General features: G+C 35.8%; 1 protein-coding gene across 1 annotated transcript in view; it reads right to left on the reverse strand.

Annotated features, from left to right (window-relative positions):
- Positions 1–4,200: 4,200 nt before the first annotated feature.
- Positions 4,201–24,048, reverse strand: part of LOC122531075 (division abnormally delayed protein) — a 227,246-nt gene continuing 207,398 nt past the window's right edge. The window contains exons 6-8 of the mRNA XM_043658657.1: positions 20,203–20,347; positions 12,157–12,361; positions 4,201–11,018 (exon numbers count right to left, since the gene is read on the reverse strand). Of these exons, the coding sequence (XP_043514592.1) occupies positions 10,909–11,018; positions 12,157–12,361; positions 20,203–20,347 (460 nt within the window). The 3' untranslated portion in view covers positions 4,201–10,908. The remainder of the gene's footprint in view (positions 11,019–12,156; positions 12,362–20,202; positions 20,348–24,048) is intronic.

Consider the following 24,048-nt stretch of genomic DNA (forward strand, 5'->3'; position numbering starts at 1 on the left):
TCGTGCCGCGGGGCGAAAACAAGCGAGGCAAATCGTTCGAAATGGCGAAAAAAAAAAAAAAAGGAGAAAAACGTTTCTGTCGATTTCTTTTTTTTTTTTTTTTCCTTCTTTTTCGTTTCGAGCCGCAAAATCGGGAGTTTTCAACCGCGACTGTCGCGATTACGAAGCGAGTTTCGAGTTCCATTTTGAAAACGATTGGCACGATCCAGCGAACGAACGTGTTTTTAAAATCGAGAGTGGAGAGTCGTCTTCGTTTCCACGTTGCTTGTAATTTTTTTGTGCCAATGCCAGATCATTGGTTCGAGGGACACGACAGTAAGCTGCATTTTGATCGAAGCTGAATTTCGAAGTGCGAGTTACTTCCCGCTTAACATTCCTGGGACAAATACTTGTACATAAGATTGAAAAGAATTTAAAAATATAAAGTATTAATGTATTAACAATTGCGGTGTAAAATAGACACGTGAGTCAATGATTTTATTATTAAACCTACGATAAATATTAATTATTTATATTATTTATATTGAATATTGAATATTTAATATTGAAAGTATTAAATATTATAAAAATTTATAAATAAGATCTGTCCCAGGACTCTTGAAAGTAAAAGTGTTGAATATATTTTAACAAGGATGTATATTTAATTATTTGTTGCAACATGAAAAAGCCAATTACTGAAAAATCACTGGCCATTATTGTGTATGTAATATTTATCGAACTCTCGGTGAAGTTTCCACAATAATTTCATGTTAATTAAAGCGATAATTTACCAATTAATAATATTATAGCCTGCACTTTTACAATTCTCCCTCATTGCCAGACAGATGGATAGTTCAAGTAATTTGTAATTTCTAATGTTCACTTGCAGCCTCGCGTTCCCTTTCATCATTTTTTCTCAAAGAGAATCTACACGAACCGCCGCGTAACACGTTGAAATCTCGTTTCGACAAATGCAGTCTCATTACGTCGTTCGACAGGTGCCTCAGCAGATCGAAGTTCCAAGAGCCAGGAGAACTGTTTTACTCTGTTTCCGAGCTTGTTCACGGTATGATCATTCGCAGACAAAAATTTTAACGTGTGTTTAACAATTACAGTTTAACTGGTTACCTGAATGAAAACGCGTTACTTTTTTCCACCGTTTGCTGTTAGGTCGACGATATTAATGTTATATTTACGTGTATGTATATATTTCTATGTATATGTATATATATATTTATAGCATGTATATTACGTGTATATAATATATAAATACAGCACGCATTCACTATTATGTACAGGCTCCCTTCGGCTTCGTTCTCACTTTTACTCATTCATGTACATCTTCTTTTCCCTCTTCCTCCTTGCTTCTGCTTCGCTCGCCGTCGTAATCCTCGGAGAGCGTCCAGACTGCGCGTTCGTTTCGCGGTTTTATCTGTCCCTAAGCGTGGAAAATGTGACTGGCAGAATTGCGCGAGAAACTTGCGACGAGTTCGTCCGTTTCGTACGTGAAATCGGGAAGAAATTGCTTTTCTCTCTGTCCGGTTCTAAGCGGATCGACGAGATACTAACTCGTCGCGAGACGAACTTCACTTTCGAGAGACTGGAAATACCGACGGTGGGCGAGGAAATAGTCCCCGACAATTAGATTATTCGATCTTTTACGCGTTCGCGGGGAAATCCACGCGAAAAAAGTAGCTCAAGAGTAGTATTTCGCTGATAAAATGATTTTCCACCTAGGTTCTTTCCCCAGTTTCCCAGTTAATCGCACAAACGTCCGAATTCTCGGTAAATATTTAAAAATATTTTTAATGCTTTTCACATTTCTTGTTGCTCCTTTTTTTTTTTTTTTTTTTTTTGAGTTATTAATTGGCCACAAAACGTTTCACAGTTTCAGCTGATTCTGAGACAATTAGACGGATTAAAAGTACTTTAATGAATTTCACGCTAGAACTACCGACGCGTAATTATTGATTAAAGTGTAAAAATTTCCATCTATCAGAGACATTGAAGATCCAAAAATTAGAGAAACTTTGTAACAATGGCGTACAAGCTTCTATTCATATACTTTACGAAAAATTGCTTAAATTTTTAAAAATACGCTGTTTCGTCTCTACAAAAGAATGTCTGACAGAAATTATAAATTGATCATTTTGACCACTTTTGGTGATTCCAGTGTTGGTGTAAACTTGATGCAAAAACCTGGACGACGAAGATGGTTAAAGGTGCTTATGAATGGTGGATTGTTAGTAAGCTGTTGTACAGTCGTTAGTTGGGCCGTATTTAACGTCAGTTGCATACTGAGGCAGTGTTATATAATTTATTATATTAACTACTGTATTAACACATTTATCGTAATTGCTAGATAGATTATAACATCAATTTCGGTCGCTTCCTCTTCGTAACTCTCTTTTTACTACTTTCGTCGTACAAACAACGCCGTTTATGATTGTTTAAATGTCGTTCGATATATATATATATATATATATTTTTTTTTTTCTTTCTTTTCTTTTATTCTCCGAGTGAAACACTTCCAAACATCTCATTTGCCGTGAGAAACGATTTACATGTATTCCGATGCGCAACTGTAGGTCAGAGTGCAACAATAAACACCTCTTGTATCACATTTCATATCAAAAAGATCGTTTTGCAGTTCGCAGATGTAGTATTTAATTTATTTTTACAGGATCTATAAAATTCAACATACAACGTACAATAGGAAACGTTGCGAATAACTTAATTTCGTACAATATATATTAAAGAACGAACAATTCGTCTAAATGTTACGTTAACATTACAAAGCTATTTACGACGTATCTCGCACGCTTCGACACGAAAATTTTCATTTTCACAGAGAAAATGATCAAGTCCCCTTTTTTTTTCGTTGTGAATTCTGTTGTTAATAATGTTTGGTTGAAAGTTTTCAAGACGATCGAAACTCCTCTGGTCGACGATTCATCCGCCGTCGATATAAATCAATTTGCTCCGAGGGGAACAAATTCCACGATCACTTTTATTTTTTCGTTTTTTTAGAGAAACGTCTTGAAAATCTCGCATCAAGCTCTCAAAATCACCCAACTTCCTGCTTCCTGCAAGTTTTAGTTTTATTGAATCGTCGACTCTCGATCGAAATATCGCGTGATAAACGAGAGAGAGAGAGAGAGAAAAGTCGGACGATTGACCGAGCGCGCGTGAGATACAGACAGACTGCTGAAACCTAGTCGTCAGAAACAGTTTAACAGTTTAATTCACTCGCGGCGACGTACGCGTTTAATGAAACTCCCGCGGTAATTTTTCAAACCTTTGCCTCCGCCTCGGACGTTCCGATGTTTCCGATGGCGCCAGACGTTTCAAACGTTGAAAGCCACGATAGACTGGCACATATATATCTCCCACGTACGCGCCAAGCTCACGTTTCAAAAGTTAAGCCCGTTTTAATCGCGCGACTCTGCCCGTCGATCCTGTTCATCGAACATCCGAGCGAAACGTAAATTAATAAACGTCTGAATTACCACCTCGAAGCTGTGTTTTCTTTTTTCTTTTTTTTTTTTTTTTTTTCCTTTTCCATCCACCGATGGAGATTGGTTCGCGCGTGAAATGATTCTACAATTTTTCGGCGAAGAGAGAGAGAGAGGAAAAAAAAAAAAAAATAAAGGAAATGGGGCGTCCGCGGTGAGTTAGCTAGAGCAGATTAAAAAGTAGATGTAGTTCTTCGCTCCAACGTCTGACGGCTAGTTGACCCGAGCTAGCTGTTAGAAACGGTTATTAAGATACAAAGGGTTAAACAATGGCGGCGGGTCAATTGGCCGGCGTTCGCTAAAACGTGACCGCCTCTCCCCCGGACTCCTTAGGCTGGAAATGTTTCTCGAGCGATAATAAATTGCCGGTCGCGCGTGCGTGTTTATCCCGATTAATTAAACTCGGCAATTTCGAGCAAACTCGTTAACGCTCTCGCGCGAATGAGTCCGCCCCGCGCGCGGCTCTTCGCCCGCCGTTAATCACATTACACGACTGCGATTTCATGTAAATTACTTCCTCGTGCGACCAATTCCATTTTTAATTCTCCTCTCGTTAACAGCGTGGGCGCGTTTAACAGCCTGGCGAATCTTATTTTCACGCAGCGAGGAAACGGGTTCAGACAGTTGCGTTTTGTTCTGTTTTTTTCTTTTTTTTTCTTTTCTTTTTTTTTCACGGTGTTGCGCGCGTGCAGTCTGGCGAGCGTAACACCGTGATTAACTGTGCAACGCGAGAAACATTGAATTAGGCCTGAAATTTGTGCGATTTACGCGGTTTGCTTGTACCGCGAGATTACTATGACACAGAGGCGACACGTCCAGACTGCGTAATTAGAGAGACGAGACATCGTACGTACGTATTAACACACATCCGCGGCCGATAATAGTGCTCCTGTGTCATTTCAAATTCTTCAGCTGGCGATCGTAGTCCAACGCTTTCAATTCAAAATTGGCGCCTCTGCGAGTTACACGTTGCGGCGGCGCGCGTATTTTCAAAAAACAAGTTCAACAGCGGCGACGTTGATTACGATTGAATGAAGTACGAAGAAAATCAAATAGCGGGAAATATATATATGTATTGTAATCTCGGTTGTTGAGAATCAACGTCATAAAGATCTTGTTGCACATTAATTAAAATAAACAGTTACTGTCACAGTTTCTTGTTAAATCTTGTAATATGTTTATTTAAAGGAGTAAACCTATAATAATATCACACCGCATGGCCGAATGTAACTTTCATTCGTCTGATAAATATACGAACATTCGATAAATAAGTGAACAATAAATTCCAGGCTACAATAATATCGCTGAATATAATTGATACAGCAGTATCAAGTTTTACATAAAACATTACATGGTTCGAAATTGACCATTCGTCACCCGTTGGTTCCTTTTCTTTTTTTTCTTTTTTTTTCTTTTTTAATCAAAATTATCAGTATCTTCGTTTTCAAATTTTTGTTACGTTAGTTTCCTCGCGCGTTGGTTATTTGAAAGAAGCAACGCCTACTATGGAAGGAGATAATTTTGTGCGCTTTCTGTGATTGTGAATAGAACAGTGACACAAGCAGCGATGCGCCGGTACAATTCGAGAAGTAATATTTTCTACATAATGTTCACGCAATATTCATACAAATGGCAGAACCTCTTGCTCGGTTGTTACAGACAGTTTTGGAAATTATAGGGAACGTTAATAGTTAAACGTCTTGGTTTTACAGTCGCCGATCGCGAATGCGTTAACCAAATGTGTTTCTTGCTCTCGTCTCCAACTTTCTAACGTGGCCGAGCACGAAGAACGACACGCGCCAGCTGGATGCACGGCTGCGCCGGTTAATGTGTATCGCTTTTAATTAAATTCATCATCGGTGCTATTCAAACGTTCAACGAGCCAATTTAAACGAGCACAATACGTTCGTTGTGAATGGCCCGGTGCTGGTCCGTTTCTCTCCGCTTTCATTCACGAGGAATGAATTTTTCTAAATTTCGTTAACGGCGTCGATCGAGCCAGAAAGTCCAAGTGTTCGACACAGTTTGTTTGTTTCAAATATAACACTTTTATCCAGCCGTTTCTTCTTCTTCTTCTTCTTCTTCTTCTTCTTCTTCTTCTTCTTCTTCTTTTCATTCAGCGCAGCATCACGAAAAACGTGTACAACTACAAAGAGCAAGTTCACAGTCGTCCACGAATGCTTTGACAAACTGGCAAGCGAAGCAACGCGAATCGAAGGAATCGAATGTAAGGCCACTTCCTCCGTCCACTTCGTACATATGCGATAATTTCGCGTGCCGTTAAACGTTAGTTAATAATTAATTACGCCCGCGATCGAAAAGTGTCGCGCGAACACGCACGTGAACGTGTAACCGTTTTCTTTTCATACGATTATGTCTGGCGGCGATCGAAAATCACAACGTGAGAACATAAAACGTGCCTCGTTCGAGACTTTCGTAGGGAATCTCGCCTTAAATACGACCCGACATGCGGATATCTCGCCGAGCGTAGAATTACAATGCTAAATTCTAACAGTGATTTACCCTAGATTGAACAGTGCTAGATTGAATTCCGAATTGTCGAGCGTTGGCCGTCTGATTAATTCTAAAACCTTGAAAAGAGAAAGAAAAAGAAAATCGAGGAAAAACGCTGTCTTACGTCTTACTGTCATTCGTGGCAGTAAGCGTAGCGAAAACGTGAAAATGTCCCCCATCCGTTTCTTTCGGAAGATATTACCGTCGAAATTTACTTTCAACAATCGCCACGGATCACTCTCGGTACTAGAAATTTCGTCACAACGAATCCCCCGATTGTGAGAAATCGCCTCGGCGTACTTTCAAGCGATTCTGTCAATGTCGGATCGTTCGATGTGAAACGAAGGTTCTCAATCAGGTTATCAGTTACTTCTGTGTTCGATTCGTTGAATCGAGTTCTCGTTGAACGTTGCTCCCTTTCGTGCTTGTTTAACAAAAAAGAAAAAAAAGAAAAAAAAAAAGAGAGAAACATCCGGATATATTAATCTCTGGAAGAAAGTGCAAGAGTATCGATGAAATGATCAATGAATGGCAGTTCGCGCGAAGAAATTCGCTCAGAAAATGTTACACAGCTCGTGTCTTATCTGCGCTTGGATACGATGGGCTAGTTTCTCCCGCGTATCGCCTATTGTTTCTCTTACAATTAACCTTAGACGGGATTACGCTACGCGGTAGTTGATAGAAAGAGAAAAGCCTTTCGATCCAAAAGTCGTCTACTCTTCGAACGACGCGCAGTCTGGACCTTATCCAACACACGATCGAGAGCTCGCGAGTTCTCCCGAAAGAAATTTGATTTCACCCTCGAACGAACCCCCAAAAAATTGTCTTCCGATTTCGTTCACTCGCGCGACATTCGAGATTAACCTCTTGCCTCGTAAAACGTCGAGCCACGAATCGACATTTTGTGGCACGAGCATCGCGATATTAAAAAGAAGAAGCAAGCAGAAATTACCGAACGTTAAAAAATACAGAATAAATTGTAATCACTCGATCTGAGAGCAGGAAATACGATCGTAGTCCCACGAAATTTGGAAATTTAAGTTTTAATCCGTTTAAATTAACAGATTACACGCGATCCTAACTAATTGTAATAACTAAGGCTCTCATTTTTTTCTGTTTCTTTTTTTTTTTTTCTTTAGACGAAATACTTATCGAATGAATGAGATCCGAATGTACATTACAATTTACCACTCCACCGTTCACAATTTATAATATTCTACGAAATTTCAGAATAGATCGCTTCGAGAGAGCATCGCGATCGTCTAAGAATCGAAAGAAATCCGAAAGGAAATCGTTAGGTAAGAGGTTAAACCGAATCTTTTCCATAGACATTAAAAAAAATAACAAAAGAAAAAGAAGGAAAAGAAGCTCGTACGTTCACGCATCGTTCTCTTTAGCAATGAATGCCCTGTACAGTCCGTATTTATATCGATGGTTCTCTCTCACACACACACACACACACACACACATATTCTTTCTCTTTCTTTCTCTCTCCCTTTCTTGCGTTGCTTCTGTCGGGCTGATGAGATGATAACACGACGTCACGGCTGGAGATATTCAAAAAGGCACTAACCCTCAAAGATCCGAAAAATCAAATGTACAAAATCAGTGCGGCCGCATACGAGGTTACACACTCACCTTCTATCGTAGCTCTTTCTTACTTTCTTATTAATTAGCCTACGTCCTTTCTTTTTCGCTCCTTCTGTTTTTATTTTTTTTTTTCAATTTTCCTCCTTCCGTCCGGAAAGCAAACCGCCAAAATCTAGGATCCGCCACGAAGCGCACGATCAGACGTCTAAAAAGCGTTCGCTTCATATCGAGGAACTTGCACTCTCGCCTCGGGATTTTTTTTTTTTCTTCATCTCTCTTTTTACGTTTGTTTGCTTTTTGGCACTTGACACAATATCTAAATGTAAACGTACAACAAACAGCAAAGATAAGACCGAGGAAACAAGCGATACGCGTGGAATTTGAGATAACCAAGTGAGACACAACATGGACGACTATCTGTGTTTCTACGAGGCGAACGCGGACGAAAAGAATTATGGCACTGATTACGAACAATTTTCAGCACGTCGAGGACCAAAGAAACAGAATGCTCGACAACAACTGTAACGTCTACGCTCGCGCCCGGAAGTTCGGGGCATCCTTCTCTCTCTCTAGACAAAAGTAATTCTTTCCATAACTCGGAGGTTTTCGTTTCGAGACGGATCGAGCGTAATTTCGATGCTTGGAAATATCAAATATTTATACATGTTTGCTTAACTCGTCGTTAATCGTCGACTGATACATTATATTTGCAATTTCTTTCAATCAACTTATTCGGAGCTACGAAAAACAAAAAAAAAAAAAAAAAAAATACAAGGTTCAAAGGAATTAAAATGTTTGGCCAAACCAGTCGCATGGTCTTCAACGAATTAAAATGCTTTTTCATCATTACTTTTTTTTCGAAATCCTAGCGTGCTCCGATCTTCCGAGTTTCGCTTTCTCAGATACCGTCGAATCGCGCGCTGGATGTTTCGTTCTCGCGGAAAACTGGACGTGGTTCGCCGCGCTTTCGCGGCAAACTTCAATTCGAGTAGGCACCCCCGAGTTCCTTCTCAACGACCTAGCCCAATGGAGGAGTCCTTGATTCGCTCGACTGTCCAGTCGATCGTACGATCCTTTAACCTCTTGCGCTGGAATGACGCGCCACGCGCGTCGAGAATTTCTTCTTTTGCCCCAGAATTGCAATGTTTTCTCAGCTTATTTCAGCAGTATATTTAAAGTGAAACAAAACAGGCGAAACAAACAATAAATTTATTACCTCCCAATCGGTTTTTATTCCAGCGATATCATAGCCGAGCGAAATTACTGTGTACAGTTTGGTCACTCGTTATGGTCCGCAGTTGCCAGCGCAAGTGGTTAATCTGACGCACTCCCGGCGAAAAATGTTCGAAATGGCGTTGCGTTGCGTGCAAGAGGTACGTATTACTTATTCGGAACTACCATCGTAAAGGTTTTATAAATTAATTGTACAATTCTATTGCTTTAACACTTCCCCTTTCTCAGTAACAGTCGCCGATACGACTGATCTCAGACTTTCTTTCGATTTTTCTTACAACTGCTCGAAAGACACGGGACACTCTCCTCTCAGAAATTAACTCGTCGATCTCTGTTTGGACAGAATCATACAATTGTATAAATCTATTTATTTGAATGATCGTTAGTTGAAATTATATATAACGTATGTTACACGTAGAATATGTTTCGACACGATTGCACCATCGAATGTCGACAGACATTCCCGTTTGTTTTATTTGTGCGTGTTAATATTTCTGCGTTAACCAAGCAAAGTCAAGCCATACGTAGTGTGACGCCCACCATCGTCAAAAAAGTCATTGATACGCTCTCGTACGATCGCTCGCAGCGTGTCAAGCACTCCTATTTCGTGTCCTATCCGCAACTATTACATTCGTGCGAACTTGGTAGACCGCGTAGCTGGCGTTTCTTTTTTTTTTTCTTTTCTTTTTTTTTTTTCCTGGCAGTTTGGCTTCGATATATGGCATGCACACGCGATACGGGGGGAGAAGGGGATTTTAGCCCCCCGTGATTAGTCCGTGTATCGACGTCTAGCGACGAAAAAAAAAAAAAAAAAAGGCGTCGCGAGGCACCAACGGTTGGGCTAGTCAACGTGGCTCGTCTAAAAGCCACGAGAAGCGCTTATTGCTGACGAAAACCTTTGCTTCGACGCCTTCGGGAGAGGAAAGACACTTTGATCTCGTCTCCAAGTCGCACGACGCGAGACGACGTTGCGTTTCTTCGCCGAAGAATCGGAGAAAGCGTTCACAGCGTGGTGAAGTGTGTGACGATTATTGCTCGAGGTTGCAGCAGCTTGATCTCTCGTTCGGTTTCTTTTCTTCTTTTTCTCATTTCGGCGAGAGAGAAGCACGCAACAGCGTGAGTAATTCTCCGACAACTCTGAGAATCAGTGTCGTGTTCCTCCTTTTCACGTTTTGTCGCATACGAAGCACGACGAATGTTCTTCGTTGATCTTTTTTAAACGCTTGACAGAAAGTTCTGTCCGAGTGACGCTTGCACGGTGTAAGGTAAAGTTAGTCATCCGTTATTATCAAACCCCATACTTTCCGCAGATGCAGACGCGGGCGAAGATTATTCCTTGAAGTTTTCGCGTCTGAATGGAAATTCACCGCGAAAAAAAAAGAAAGAAGATGCTCGCCCCATTCGAAGAAATCTTCTATCGCTAAGTCGCAAGCGTGATGTCATTCTCACTGAATGACCCGTGAAACAAGAGGCCTTCTTTTTTTATTCTTCTTCTCATTCTCTCGTCGCACACGAACAATCCGATACCAGCCTCGACGTTTTAATTCTGCCCGCGAAACAGTTTTCATCTCTCTCAGTAACGATCTCTTCCGGACAGTTTCCCAATTTGCGATCCTCGAAGACCAAGGAACTCTCCTTTCTACAGCTATCCTACTATTTCCACGCGTGGAACGATCTTTCGGCGAAAGAAAGAAAGAAAGAAAAAAGAAAGAAAAAGAAAAGAACTACCCAGCTCGCGCGTATAGTGCTCGAATAATGCTGGATCACGTCGAGAACGATCTCGGAAAGTCTTACTCGCGAATCCCTCGATACGAAACAACACACAGTGTCTCTCTTCGTACGATTCGGCCGACGCACATCGATCACTCGTTCAGGCGGCACCTGATAAATACCTATAAAGCAGATTCGTAAGATCCGTAAGGAGGATTTCGGATTGATCACCCTCGTGTCGAGCAGGATCATCCTGTTCGCCGACGCGGGCACCCAAAAATCGTTTGTCTACGTCTTGTTTTTCTAGGTGGTCGTGGGTCGTCGAAATTGTTGTCGTACCCTACTCTCACGCCGGATTTCGCTCGACTTAGGCGATCAACGGCGCACAGGCGATCGCCATTATGGTCACCGACGACAGCAGGATCCTCGATGTGCCGCCTGCGATTGTGTTCTCGTGGTTCGTCTTCAGCATCGGGTCTGCAACGACAATTAATTCGTAACGTGTCAAATGCAGATTTGTGATATAAATACGCGGCGTGGTATTTGACTCTTTCGTTTGTGCGGAAAAATTGCAGAGAATTTCAAGAATTGATCCGCAAATTATCACGTACAGTTACGGGGTAACTGTAGTGATTGATAGGCTGTACAATTTTGTATTTCCGCGAAGATAATTTTAAAAAATGGATATATTTCTATAGATGGAAAATTTTAAAAAATATTTCGACTTCGATACTATATTATTGAAGATGGGAAATTTTAAAAAATATTATGACTTATTATGACTTATATATTATGAAATAATATATAAGTCACAAATATGACCTATATATTAATACATGTTATAAAATACTAATATATAAGTCACTAATATGACCTATATATTAATACATGTTATAAAATAATATAAATAATATATAAGTCACAAATATGACCTATATATTAATACATAATAATAATATATAAGTCACAAATAAGTGACAAATATGACCTATATATATAAGTCATAAATAAGTGATAAATATGACCTACGTATAATATTAATACGTATTATAAAATACAATATAAGACATACAAAAAATATTACGACTTATATATTATAAGACATATAAAAAATATTACGACTTATATATTATAATTTCGATACTATCGAAGATAGAAGATTTTAAAAAATATTATGACTTCGATACTATAGTGCAAGATGATCAAATGAGAACATAAACATGCATCGTTGCAGTTATCGGACCGCGAATTTTTATGCAAATTCATATTTTCGAGAATACGATTGAAAAAGGGAAAAAGATAGGATCTTGTTTCGCGTGTCAAATGTTATAGAAAGCGCTTTGGATATTTTATATATTTTTGCGGTATTTCATACGTTCAAACTTGTCCCGATAAAATGCATAAAAGTCCGCAGTCTGACAATTATGCGTGCAACAGGTGGTTGGTTATTGTATAACATACACGCGTCAGAGAAAAAATTAAAAGAATCGCTTTAAATGCGAGTTACATTTGTTCTCGGCAAAAATTGGCGAGTTTACGAAAAATTCGAAATAAACGTTAAAAAAAAAAAAAAAAAAAAAAAAAAAACGATAGTAGAGAGGAATTGATTCCGTACCTGGTGTGGTAGGGCCCATTCCTGATCCAGACGCTTCCTCGTCGTCAGGGCCGTAGCCATGTACATCCTCGTCGTCGTTGTCGATTTCCTCTCCTCTGCCCTTCTTCCTCCATATTGGCCTGTCACCGCTTCCGGAACCATCCAGAGCCTCGTCGGCGAGCAACGTTCCGCTATCCGGTGCCGACGCCAATTGAGACTGCATGATCTACGAAGAAACGAAAGTAACTGTTTACAGGCGACGGTCAGGATCGGAAGATAAAATAGAGAGAAATTCGTTGACAGTTTGGACAGCACAATCATGAAACCGTGAAAAGTGCCGGGAAATAATTTATGACCGAGGCAATGCACAAAGAAGACAAAGAAGAAGAAACATTCTTGGAATTTCCTTGATTAAAATCATTTTCCTCTATTAACATTAAGAACTGCTAAAGTGGTCAAAATGACCAATCTATAATTTCTATTGGATATTTTATAGACGTAGTAACACTGTATTTTTAAAGATTTAAATAATTTTTTGCAAAATATACAAATGGAAGCTTACAGACATTGTATTATTATAAAGTTTCTCTATTTTTCTCTGATGGAAATTTTATGTTTTAATTATCGGTAGTTCTAGTGTTGAAAATACGGGATTCTAAATTTATATTTGAAAAATATATTATTATACTTAAATTTAAATTTTTATTTAATTTATAGATTTAATTCAAGTATAATTTATTATACTTTTTTAAAATTAAATTATTTTAATTTACATTTAAATTTTTAATTTAATAATAAATTTATATTTAATCCCAAAATTATTTTTTCGGAATCATCAAGTAAAAGAATGCCGCAAGAATGATGATAATTCTATGATTGTAAATTGATTTGAAAGAATGATTTGTTGGTCTTTGGTGAATCAACGCTCAGTCTTTCGTAAGTCATTCCATTCTAATTGCGTTAAACTGTATAAATGTGTTACATATACAGGATGATCCAGCTAGATCATCTACATATCCCCACTATTTTTTGTTGTACGAAAATACTTCTGAGGAAAAAGTTGCACTATTTTACGAGACAAACGTAATGATCATTTATTTACGTGGTTTTTTTTTGCGATTAACCTATATTTATTTTCAAGAGTCATTCGAAAGAATATTCAAAAATAAATACAAGTTAATCGCAAAAGAAAAAAAGTAACGATGACCTCGAGATCTCGTAAATAAGTGATCATTTCCAGCATTACATTCGTCACTTGAAACAGTGCAGTTTCCTCCCCAGAAGATCTTTTCGTACAATTAAAAAATAACGGAGATATTTAGGTGATTCCATTTAGCTTGTCCACTCTGCAGTACAGCTATTTACTCTGGTCTTTGCAACATTTAATCAATAACACGTACGATTATTTTTGTAATTCTTTCGTGAGAACCGCAGCGACGCGCACGTGCAACCGCGATAGTTTTTCACACTCTGTTCACGTAATAATTTATTGTTAGCGCACGTCACACGTTACGCAATGTGTACGTACATCTTTGTGAAATTATGCGCGATATGACACGGCATCATCATTTCATAAAAAAATCGCTGGCAATGTATCCTTTAACAATTATCACTTACAAACACTTTTAACGCACGTCGAGAACTTTTTGTTCCAAAATTATAATATTCTCTCAGTTTTAAGTATATTTATAAATACAACTCAGGTAAAATAAAGTAACATAAATTTACTACTTCTTAATCATTTCTAGCTACAGTGATATCATACCGATGAGTTCAAAGAGAAAGCGTCGAATTCTTGTGTACGGCTTGGTCACTCGTTACGGTCCGCAATCAATCGTAAGTGGTTAAAGCCAGATATATTTGGACACGCTGTCAGCGTCACAAAGAGTTTCACATGAATTATCATTTTCCAATTACCGTGTATTCTCGCAGCAGAGTCTCCACGCTCGAGAGTCTTTCTCCGCTCGACAGAAATTGATCGAGGAAATTGATCGAAACTTACAATTATCCACGGTCGGACGATCAATCGTGATTCAGACTCTCATCGAAAATTCCAGCCTAGTTCAATAAAAAAAAAAAGAAACCGACGCGTTAAAAGTCATCGTTAACGTGTAAGCGAGTTCTCTGTAAATCGCGGAGCGGACAAATTTCATCGTGTCAGTAAAAGATAGAGGAAATAAAAAGGAGAATCGAGCCCTCGAGCATACTCGACGCCGTCGCGTGAACTCGTTTATAAATCATTCATGAGCTCGCACATTGTCATACGCGTATCGTCGCGTGTTACCGTGTCTTCTGGCTGTGTGCAATTTCAAATTGGATTACACAGATGCGATACGCAGGTGTGCAGGTGTCGTGCACGCAAGCTTGATTCCCGGACGTGCGAATTAACGGGCGCCTGAGTGTTGAAAGTTTGGAAAGTAGCTCGTTGAACGATATAATTAAATTGTATTAAACGAATTTTCATTAACATTTCTCGCATTAACAATTTGTCGTTTAACATTAGAACTGCCAAAACGGTCAAAAACGGCCAATTTAATAATTTGATAATTTCTTTTTTTTTTTCCAAGTAATTTATCAGCGGATTTATAACCACCTTGAATGATTTTTGTAAAATAACCATTTGAATGATTTTTGTAAAATATACAAATAGAAGTTTGCGCTCTTTGTTGTATTATAAATTTCTTCCTATTCCTCGCACTATAATTTTTTTCGATACAGTTCTGCAGATACAGAACGTTACATTTTTTTTGAGATTTGAAAGATCAATACAAGTTCAGTTGAAAGATCAATACAAGAACAGAAGTTTGTGTTCTTTGTTGTATCATAAATTTCCCTTTTATTCCTTGCATTCTAGCTTTTCTCTGATACTTTAGTCGCTAGTTGTAGTGTTACAATTTTATTATAAATCAAAGCACGTTTTATTCTGAGAAATAAATCTTTGTCGCATGCATTTTTAGTCTGAGGAAATAACCTTCGTCTCTGTTTATTTCATTTATCAAGCAACTGTACAAGTTCCTTTCAAAAAATGATTTCAATAGTAATTAAAATCTGAATTCAAAGTTCAACGACTGATTTTCTAAGTCAGTAAGCTGTGTCAGTAAGAATCGAGTAAATTTATTTCGAGGATATTAATTCAAAGAAAGGTAATTCAGTTTCCATTTCTCGTTAATATTATTTTAACATTTCTACAGAATAATTTTACATTATTTTAAATTTTCTGCGATACTATTCAAACGAGCTCGATTTCAACTGTAAGAGTTACTCCACCGGTTAGTGGATAATTTTCCAAGACAAAGATCGCATTTACGTCATCGACCGGGGAGGTTAATTTCGATTAATTTCTGCATATCGATCAGACGACACGGACGTGATCGAGATGAATGATAATTCGAAAGAAAGGAGTGTCGATCAAACGAACGATCGATCGGCTCATTATTCCAATGAAACAGCCCATTCGTTACAATTATCGCGTATCATACATTCGTTCGTATGCAAATTCCGAGTATCAATCATTCGAATGAATAATCCGTTCGTCCGACAGTCGCGAGTGAATAAAACTATCCGCGGCGCAGCTCGCGATAAAGAATCGAACGCAGGCGTTCTCCATTCCTTATCGCGTCGGATACCTGCCGTTCGCACCTGTGCGCCCATCGCGGACAATCAAGAAAACTGGAACACGCAGAGCCGACTATCACCCACGCGCCTTTTCATCAGATCGTTCGCACCTGTCCGCAACGTCCACGCCAGACGCACACCGACTGCACACCTTGCGGCTCCGTATAAATAATTCCAGATTAGAAGGTAATTTATGACCGTCTCGACGCCGACCGCCGTGTCCGCGCACGCGCGAACGAACGAGTTGGTGTGGTTCCTCGGCTGTGTTTAATTTTCGAGAGGAGACGAAGTGAATGTGAGGCAATTGTTACATTTTAATTTAAAAATAAATTGTTAGAGATTCTTATTTAATTACTGTATAAGTAATAAAATGGTAATGTAAATTATTATTAATAACAACATTTTATATATATATATATAAATAATAATAGTAATATGTGTATGTATAGTAATATGTATATATATATATATATATATATATAAGTAATAAAATGGTAATGTAAATTATTATTAATAATAACATTTTATATATATATATATATATATATAAATAATAATAGTAATATGTGTATGTATAGTAATATGTATATATATATAAGTAATAAAATGGTAATGTAAATTATTATTAATAATAACATTATATATATAATAATAGTAATATTAGTAATATATATACATATTATATTGAATATATTAATACTTATATATAGAAGTAAATGTTCATTCTATAATTGATGTTAACAATATTACAATTAAAAGTAATAAAATTGAATTAATTACGTAATGAAAAATTAAATATTTTACATAAAAAATTATTGGAATTATTGTAACTTCGATATCAAAAATTAAAAATAATAATCTAAGTAAGAAAAATGGTAACTGTAAAAAATAGAAATAGAAATTTTGAACTTGGATTAAATCTGCATTCAATAAATCCATCATAAAAAAAAAAAAAAAACAAGCAGATACTGCTAATAAGAATAATTGGTCATATATTGAAAATTTCATTTCAATTTATCGCTCCGCTATCGTATCTCATGCATGTATAAGAGTACTGATTGATTTAATTGAAATAATTATGTGATAATTGTTAGACTCGAAATTTAATTAATTAATTAAATATCTACGATCAACTTTAATCTCTTTCTCCAATAAATGAAAGAAATTCTGGGTAAAAGAAATTGTAAAATTACCTAGAAAAAGAGAAAAACGCTAAAACGTTCTCAGACATTTAACCGAGAGTGAGAGTGAACCAAATTTACTGAACTCAATTGAACCACAATTGTGCTAAGTAGTTTTATGAAGATAAATATGGAACGAGTGTTTTATTGTCTTATTAATGAGATCTGTTAGAAACTTCTGTAGTTTTTTTTTTCTTTATCCCTAAACTTGGTAAACGACACGATGACATAACCAGAAGAAAATAAACTGAAATCTTAATATCATGAAGTCGCTTTGAAATAACAAGTATTTCTTGAATAATAATAAAATAAAATAATAATAATCTACTCTTTATAATAATAAATAAAAATAATATTCTACTTTTTATAATAATAAAATAAAATAATAATAATGTACTCTTTATAATAATAAAATAAAATAATAATAATCTATTCTTTGTAACAATAAAATAAAATAATAATAATGTACTCTTTATAATAATAAAATAAAATAATAATCTACTCTTTGTAATAATAAAATAAAATAATAATAATCTACTCTTCGTAACAATAAAATAAAATAATAAAATAAAGTAAAATAATAATAATCTACTGTTTATAATAAAATAAAATAATAATAATCTATTCTTTGTAATAACAATAAAATAAAACAATAATAATCTATTCTTTGTAATAATAAAATAAAATGATAATCTACTCTTCATAATAATAAAATAAAATAATAATAATCTACTCGAGATTCGTCGAAAACTGTGGACATTGGCCACAAACTGACTGTGATCGACGTTTCATCTAGTAAATCGCATTGAGACAAGTTTCCGCACCGCGAAATGAGTAATTAATGAAATCCTTATTACGTGTATATACGTACGTCTCACGCACGACTACACGGACTAATCTAACTTTGAAACTAATTGCTACCCTTTCCTGTCCGGAAATGCCACGAGATGTCTTGCCTCTATTAGACGCACGATAAATATCTTACTAACATAGTTTCGTTGTCCTTTTGTTTCGCACAATGGCTTGCCAGCGGTGCTAGTTTTTATGCGAACGATTATGACTCTGAGACCACGGATGACTGTGTGTCATCACCAAGTAATATGAAGGCCAACGCAGTATGAAGAACAATTTTATTCGATCAAATTCAGGTTCACTCTCTTAGTTCGTCGGTAAAGTAGCATAGGGAAATTTTTTTTTATTAATATATTACGGCCATCGCAAGATTTCGTATTAATGTCTGTATTAATATAATATTTTATTAATAATACGATGTAATGATACCTGTAACAATAAGACATTAAAACACTTCCTTTACACTTATTAATTTTTAGGTATCGTTTGGATCGACTGAGAAGACTGATTTATTATTTCGAGAAACATATGAACTGTATAAATTATACAATATAATTGTAATTATAAAATTACGTATGTTATATATATGTATAATATACATAATTAATTATGATGCAATTATAATTACAGTCGTAATATAAAAAAAATATATAATATAATTCTATAAAAATATAATACAGTTACGTAATTACATAGTTGATGATTAAATTAATACGAACGATCACACGTTACGTTCTGTAAATTCTTCTTCACAAATAATCGAAATCTACTTCGAAGGTCGAGTCGTAAATTGAAAAAAAAAAAAAAAAAATACTTAACGATAACTGCTGAAATTTCTATGTCTTCTACGTCTATCTACATTTCCTTTCAGTGAATCGTTTCCCTCTCGTTCTAAACATCCATCGCGACATCACTTCCTATCGATATTACAACGCGACGTAAAAGAACAAGGAAAAATTATTAAATACACCGGGAAACAATCGGTCCCGAGGCGTGCTGTTCCCTATAATCCCGGAGCTTGTTGTAAAATGTTGCATCGACCTGTAATCCGCGAGCAATGTTAACAGACAACACTCACGTGCGTCTCGGCAAGTGTGTTTGAACCGCAACTTGCCTGACGTTGCCTGTGCCCGGGAGGTGAATTCGGATTGCCGAGGATTAAACGCTGCTATCCGGCATTCGCTTAAAGCGATTTTCGCATTTAACTAATAATCACAGCGAACGAGATTACGCGAGGCGAAAGTGCAGAGAAATGCCCCGTTTCGTCCTGTAATTACAACAGCAAGGCTACTATTGTATCATGCCAGGGGAGGAAGGGGTTACGGGTGTAAGAGGCATCTCGAAGAAGTATTAAGAACGTTGGTTACGCCGACTACCTCTTGAGAAATTGTTTCCATCGGACACTGCGTTTCACATTTCCAAGTTTTTTCCCTTTTCTTGTACGATTTTTAAGTAATTTTTATGCGACTGAACTGATTAGTACACTCTGTATATTTCTTGTTTTATATGATTAATATTATTAATATTATAATATTATAAATATTAATATATTATTATATTATATGAACATTATAATATTATAAATATTATTATTATTAATATAATTAATATTATAATTTTATTGTTATCATTAATATTATAATATTAATCATTAATATCATTAATATTATAAATATTAATATAATATTATGATATTATAAATATTAATATATTATTATTATATTATGAATATTAATATAATATTATTAATATTACAATATTATAAATATTATTATTATTAATATTATAATATAAATTATAATATTATTAATATTACAAATATCAATATTAAGCATATAATTAATATTATTAATATTATAATATTATAAATATTAATATATTATTATTATATTATGAATATTAATATAATATTATTAATATTATAAATTATAATATTATTAAAATATTACAAATATTAATATTAAGCATATAATTAATTATATAATTAATTATAAATATTAATATAATATAATTATTATAAATATTAAATATTAATATAATGTTATTAATATTAATACCTTAATTTTACATCTTTTGCATTGCACATTATTTTGTACTTTTCGTATTGCTCATTAGTTTTACTCGAAAAATCCGTGATTCACAATCACAAATTGTCCAGTATTGCTCAGCTACGTGAAATGATTTCCCGTGCAACGACAATTCCCAAGCATTTCGATTAATCTAATCAATTCATAAATGTTATTCCACCACGAATAAATTGTGCGCACAGGTCATTTCGCGAGATGAGCGGACGCGTTTTCTCTGTGTGGTTGGTGGCAAGCGAAGTCGAAAACAGGATGTGAACGAGAGGCAATTCAATCGGAAACACGGCCAGCCAAGGCTGAGCCGAGGAACGAATTACAGCTGGACATGGACTCACCTGATTAATGTGCCTCAATTGGTCAATGAGCACGCTGGTGTTCGCGTTGCCGTAGGAAGTCGTCGTCGGCGACATCGTCGTTATGGTGAACTCGGGGTTGTACCTCTGCGCCATCAGACTCGAGTCCGCAACCGTCTTTGTGTATCTGCAAATAAAATGGTGGAAACACGTGAATACCTTGCTCGCGCGTACCATAAGTAAATGAAGATATACACGCGCCAGTAATTCTTGCTCCTAATTCAGCTACCGCCTCGAGACTCGAGAGAGATTATTTTATTGTCTGTTTAAACACCTCTGTTAATCTCCGCGAAATATGTATTCAGAATTCGCCGGTAATCAATTTAGTTTGTAATCGTTTCACCTCGGTACGAAACGAAGATATATACACGCGCCAGTAATTCTTATTCGTGTTTCAGTACCGTGGCACCCGAGAGATTATTTTAGACATTATTGAATGTTTGAACAGGATCTTGGTGAAATCCCTGGCGAAATACGTATTCAGACACTTGGGTAGTAATCAGTTATTTATAAGTCAGCAATCATCATCGAGTCTTGTAATTTGTAACGATTGATCGATAATTTTTAAGTCGTTGAGTGATTAATTTATGTTTATAATAAACGTATTAATCGTTTAAGGTTGTGCTATTTAATACAAATAGATATTACTGACGTATTCGTATAGGCTATCGTGTAATCGTAATGTATGTCACCTTGGAAATCGTATCTTGTAGTTTGAACAGTAGATCCATTAGTAGACCCATTAGTAGATCATGACTAGAGAGAGAATATCTACGCAATATTCTGTGCAATGGTGTCTATTGGTATTGTTGAATTTATAGCAGTTTGCCCTCTGACATATCTTTGGTACAAGATCTCAAAATTTTGATCACTTAACAAGTCTTTTTTGTTAAATTAGTCATGGGGGTGACTGTGCCAATAACGAAAAAATTATGCAGATAAGATTTTCAATTATGGTCGATGGAAAATTTCTTGAATACTTGGAACAAGCTGTAGAGTTTTGCACATTGAAAAATAATGCAAATAACGAATATGTAGTTTCTACAGAATATATATGTTATACATAATACACGTATATTGTTGACACAAGGAAACTATTGATATAATTATAATCAAAAGTGTAATCATTTTTATGATCAACGATTATTATTATTAATTTGATTACAATGATTTTGATTATCTCACTTCTTAGTCATTATTAATTATTAAATATTACCTCGCTTATTAAACATTATTAATTATTATTATTTGATAATGCAGTAATCATAATTAATATCACAAATTCACGTTAATCATTAATCAAATCATTAATCACTTTGCCCAATTCTGCTTTTATTTTTATACATACTTTTCTATTTGCTTCAAGCTTGACTTATAACCACTAGTGTCGTGTTCGACGAAATTTCCAAATGTTCGACATAACACGGATAATGTATTCGTAAAAAGTAAGTTCTACACACGTGATCAAAAATATACAAAATTTTGGCCACGAAGTCTATCTGAATTAAGTAAATTTACATTTCCACCAGTTTTAAGTACAATATAAATTTTTAACAGATTAAAAAGCAATTAGCAGTCTGTCGAATAATCTCGAACATTATGGTATTAATGAGAGTCACCGTACATTGTGCCTATGTAGACGTGTACGTCTCTGTTTTGTGAATCACGAAAATGTATTCAGTGGATGGCACATACACGAGATTCGAGCTATTAACGGAGACTGCTGAATATTTAATTAACTGCTTAATTCCGCTTTTTGGTAATTACCCCGGTCTCAGTGCCAAAACACTGGTTTAGCGAATAGCCTTTCAAGAGCGCAAAGCTTTCCCTGCTTTTTGTGCGCCGGGGACAATTAATTATTTTGACATTTTAAAAATGCAAATCTCGAATGGCCGTCGAAAGAGCCATCTCGCCTTTCGCGATCTATTTAAATTCATTGCTTCGTAAAATCCTCTCGATTTTATAAATAGCCGTTTCCTCCGTGGAATGGATCAACATTTCTGATCAATTTCGGAACATTTAACATAAAACACTGCCACTTTGGACAACAATTTTTTCGACAAGAAATATTCGCGAGAAATATAATAGCAGACTAAACGATCACAAGAAGATGAAGGTTGACGTCACAGAAGAGAATGTCACCGGGTTTTTAATAATTGTGCTGTTTTAATTGCAAGGCTGTTCGAAAATCAACATCCAAATTCGTTTGGATGAATTGCTCTGAAAGTCAGAGGCTTTGCAGAGAAACTTATGTTTCAAGCTTTCACCATCTACGATTGCACACAAGTAAGTTAGCCTTTTGCGAGGCAATTCTCTTAATAGAATCTCTTTCATAAGAGACACTTTAATTTTACCATTTACATGAAATATCCTGCATTCGTATTAACTAACTGCGAACCCTTTAGAAGTCCTGCGAATCTAAAATTTCTTTTCATCTTTAAATACATAAAGATCCACATTATTCGCTAATAACGTTATATAGAATTCGTTATATAGAATTCTATCGCTATATAGAAATCCTTTTTTATACCACAGAATATTCGTATAGATCGAGTACGAATATCTACGTGAGCCCATTACTATAGTCGCATTGTTATATTATTATTCATAATATCATGTATATTATTTATATTATATTATCATATATTATAATTATATATAATTATATTATACTATATTATATATAATATTCTATATATACTTATATATATATATATATATAAAATTATATTGTATTATATTGTATTATATTGTATTATACTGTATTATACTGTATTATACTGTATTATACTGTATTATACTGTATTATACTGTATTATACTATATTATACTTATATATATATATATATAAAATTATATTATATTATATTGTATTATATTGTATTATACTGTATTATACTGTATTATACTGTATTATATATATTATATATAATATACTATATTATACTTATATATATAAAATTATATTGTATTATATTGTATTATACTGTATTATATTATACTATATTATATTATTATATTATATTATTTTATTTTATTATATATTACATTTATTATATTTTATGAATCAAAGCACCAAGAATGTTTAAGACCTTTAATACCTCATTTTTTGTCCCAGACTCGCATTTTTACATAAACGAGCAGCCTTGATCGCAAGACACACACTTTGCAACGTTACCGCCGTTCATCATCGCAGAACGTCGCCCTCCGACAATAAGATCGACGATGAGAACCGCTGACCGATCGCGGTGTAATTGCATAAATACGAAGCATCGCGGTCGCGTTCGCGCGATCAAAACGTTTTCATATTGCTGATAGGATCCGCGGCCCTTTGCATTTTAAGCGATTCCACGCCACCGCGCTCCCCCCGCAAACGTAAATCCGATTCCGCGATTTCCGCCGAACGTCACGGGGTAATTGGATAAATATCGAACTGCTGGCCGCTTTCGATATCTTCGCGGCTTCCTCCGCTATCTGTCTCCGCCGATAAATCCGTCTGGTTTATCCGGACGCGAATACATTTGTTGCAATCTTAACGAGGTGTTCGCGGAAGGCGGACTCTCGATCATGACCGCGCTCCGACAATCTTTCAGCGAATATTGATTAACCGGTGGTGAACGAATATTCCATTCAGTCATTCACACGCTTCGCGGAACGGAAAAAGCAGACGATTTGAACTTGGACGTAATCGGCGAACGATCGCAGATCCGGGATCCCGTGACTTTTTTTTTTTTTTTTTTGATGACTGAATGTCTTGATCCTTTTTTTTTTTTTAAAGGCATGATTGGATCATTTGGACCAGAGAGTGGATCGAAGCAACTGACTTTC

This window comes from Frieseomelitta varia, unplaced genomic scaffold (assembly GCF_011392965.1).
Source record: "Frieseomelitta varia isolate USP_RPSP 00005682 unplaced genomic scaffold, Fvar_1.2 scaffold_135, whole genome shotgun sequence".
NCBI classification, from domain to species: Eukaryota; Metazoa; Arthropoda; class Insecta; order Hymenoptera; family Apidae; genus Frieseomelitta; species Frieseomelitta varia.